General features: G+C 31.7%; 1 protein-coding gene across 1 annotated transcript; it reads left to right on the top strand.

Moving 5' to 3' along the window:
• Nucleotides 1-295: 295 nt before the first annotated feature.
• On the top strand, nt 296-497 carry LOAG_15002 (hypothetical protein; the record flags this gene model as incomplete). The annotated part of the gene is made up of 1 exon (XM_003150495.2): nt 296-497. A coding segment is annotated over one exon (201 nt), but the record flags the coding sequence as incomplete, so codon positions are not given.
• Between the last annotated feature and the right edge of the window lie 1,555 nt (nt 498-2,052).

Raw genomic sequence — 2,052 nt, 5'->3', positions numbered from 1 at the left:
ATGAATGTAAATTTAAATTTTTGCATAATTTACTTTAGACTTAATTATTCCATTAAATTACTCAATTTATCATTAGTTGAATTTTCAAGAGTACTTTTATTCTTTTTCATTTTTTTTTTTTCCAAGGATGACGAATAGAGGAATGGCGTTTTTGTCCTCAATTCTGGTGCTTATTTCATTTTGCTAATTATTTTTGTTCTCAATTTTAATACTCATTTTAAGTATTAATTTGGTTTCAAAATGCAATTAAACCTAATTTTGGTACAGATTTTTGACGTAATAAATGCTTTTCTAGGAGTGTTCAACGCCAAATATTTCACGTATTAGTGGCGTATCCTCTATGGATCCAAAGTATATTCCTGGCGTAAAAAGTGACGGAATTCCGTTACATCCACAACCGTCAACTAGTATCAGTACTTCAGCCGTTTCAACAGCTACATATAGAGATTTCTTTGTACCATCCGCTGGTACAACCGCATATCAACATCCAATGCATAGTTTCTTTTCAGGGTTTGCTTTCTTTTGTTAAATTAATTTGAGATTATTTTACCCACAAGAAATTGGCCTAGAAATTATTTGTAAAATTGCAAAAAGCTTTCCTGTCACTGAACTGAAATTGTCATAAACGGTTACAACCTGAATAATTGTCGAATAGTTGATGGAATTGCAACCTGAATGGTTGATGGAACTGTAACCTGAATAGTTGATGGGAGTGTAACTTGAATAGTAAATGGAATTGCAACCTGAATAGTTGGTGGAACCTGAATAGTTGATAGAATTGCAACTGAGTAGTTGTTGGGATTATGATCTGAATGGTTGATGAAATTGCAACCTGAATAGTTGATGGGAGTGTAACCTGAATAGTTCGGAATTGCAACCTGAATAGTTGATGGAGTTGCAACTGAGTAGTTGTTCGGATTATGATCTGAATAGTTGATGAAATTGTAACCTGAATAGTTGATGGGATTGACAAATTGCCAAAAGTATAATAAATCGAGAGATCAGAAACTACGGTTACTTTTGGATTTTAATTTCAACTTACTGTAAGTTTGAGCATATTTTAAAGTAGTAAGTACGGTAATTAATGAGTGTTTGCTAATGAAGAGTAAGTTTATTTATTTCTTTAGCATAGAAACCCGTTTTTCGGGATATTTGATCAAAAGCATTCCTGGCATCCTAGCAATTTTATCAAACTTCATACTTGTCTGGTATGACTCAGACATTGTCGAGGTTAAAGATTGGGACATTTTGTTGATAAATGTCACCTGAGGAAAATTCAGTTTCCGATGTACATTGATTCATTAAGCATATATCGTAGACGAAAGAGTTTGGTTGGGATTCAGGAAATTGAACGGTAGAAGATCATCAAACAGTGAATATGATTCATTTTTCTGGGTGCACCTTCTTTCATCTGACCACTGTGACAGTATCGGAATTGCACTTCACAAATCGATCGAGAAACAGTTTGTTTAGAGGTTACTTCAAAAAGACAATTTTTTCTATCTCATTGGTCAAGCAGTGTGGCACATATTTATCTCTTCATCTTTCTCATTTGCTCCAAAACAATAGCAAATTGATGATGGTCAGTTTTTTGTGATTAATGACGGATCACTCTATCCTCATCTTTAAGAAACTTTTCAAATTAAAATTCTTGACAATTTCAAAGTTAGATGTTACCATCCAATATAGGATTTATACCAAAAAAAATAACATTTAAATCTGCTTAATTACAAACAAATGCAAAACAAAATCTTAGCATAAAATAATAAGTAAGCATTAAACTTTCGACATTCCACACAAATTGTATATCATTCTTGCGTCATTCTAATTAACATCATGTTAAGCTAAAGTAGTATCATTGAATCTTGCAGGCTATATTATAAACATTAAAAGCTTAATTTTCATTTCTTTTTTTTTCTACTTCCCTCATTCCTGTTAGCTTTATCAAGTCTGTAGAATATTGAAAATTAACATGAATACAATTTATTGAAAAGAAGAATGAATAATATAGAATTTTGACTTGTTAACATCAATCGTATCTTCTTCATCCAT

This window comes from Loa loa (assembly GCF_000183805.2).
Source record: "Loa loa unplaced genomic scaffold supercont3.1432, whole genome shotgun sequence".
In the NCBI taxonomy this organism is placed as follows: Eukaryota; Metazoa; Nematoda; class Chromadorea; order Rhabditida; family Onchocercidae; genus Loa; species Loa loa.
This window is presented reverse-complemented; position numbering and strand designations above follow the sequence as displayed.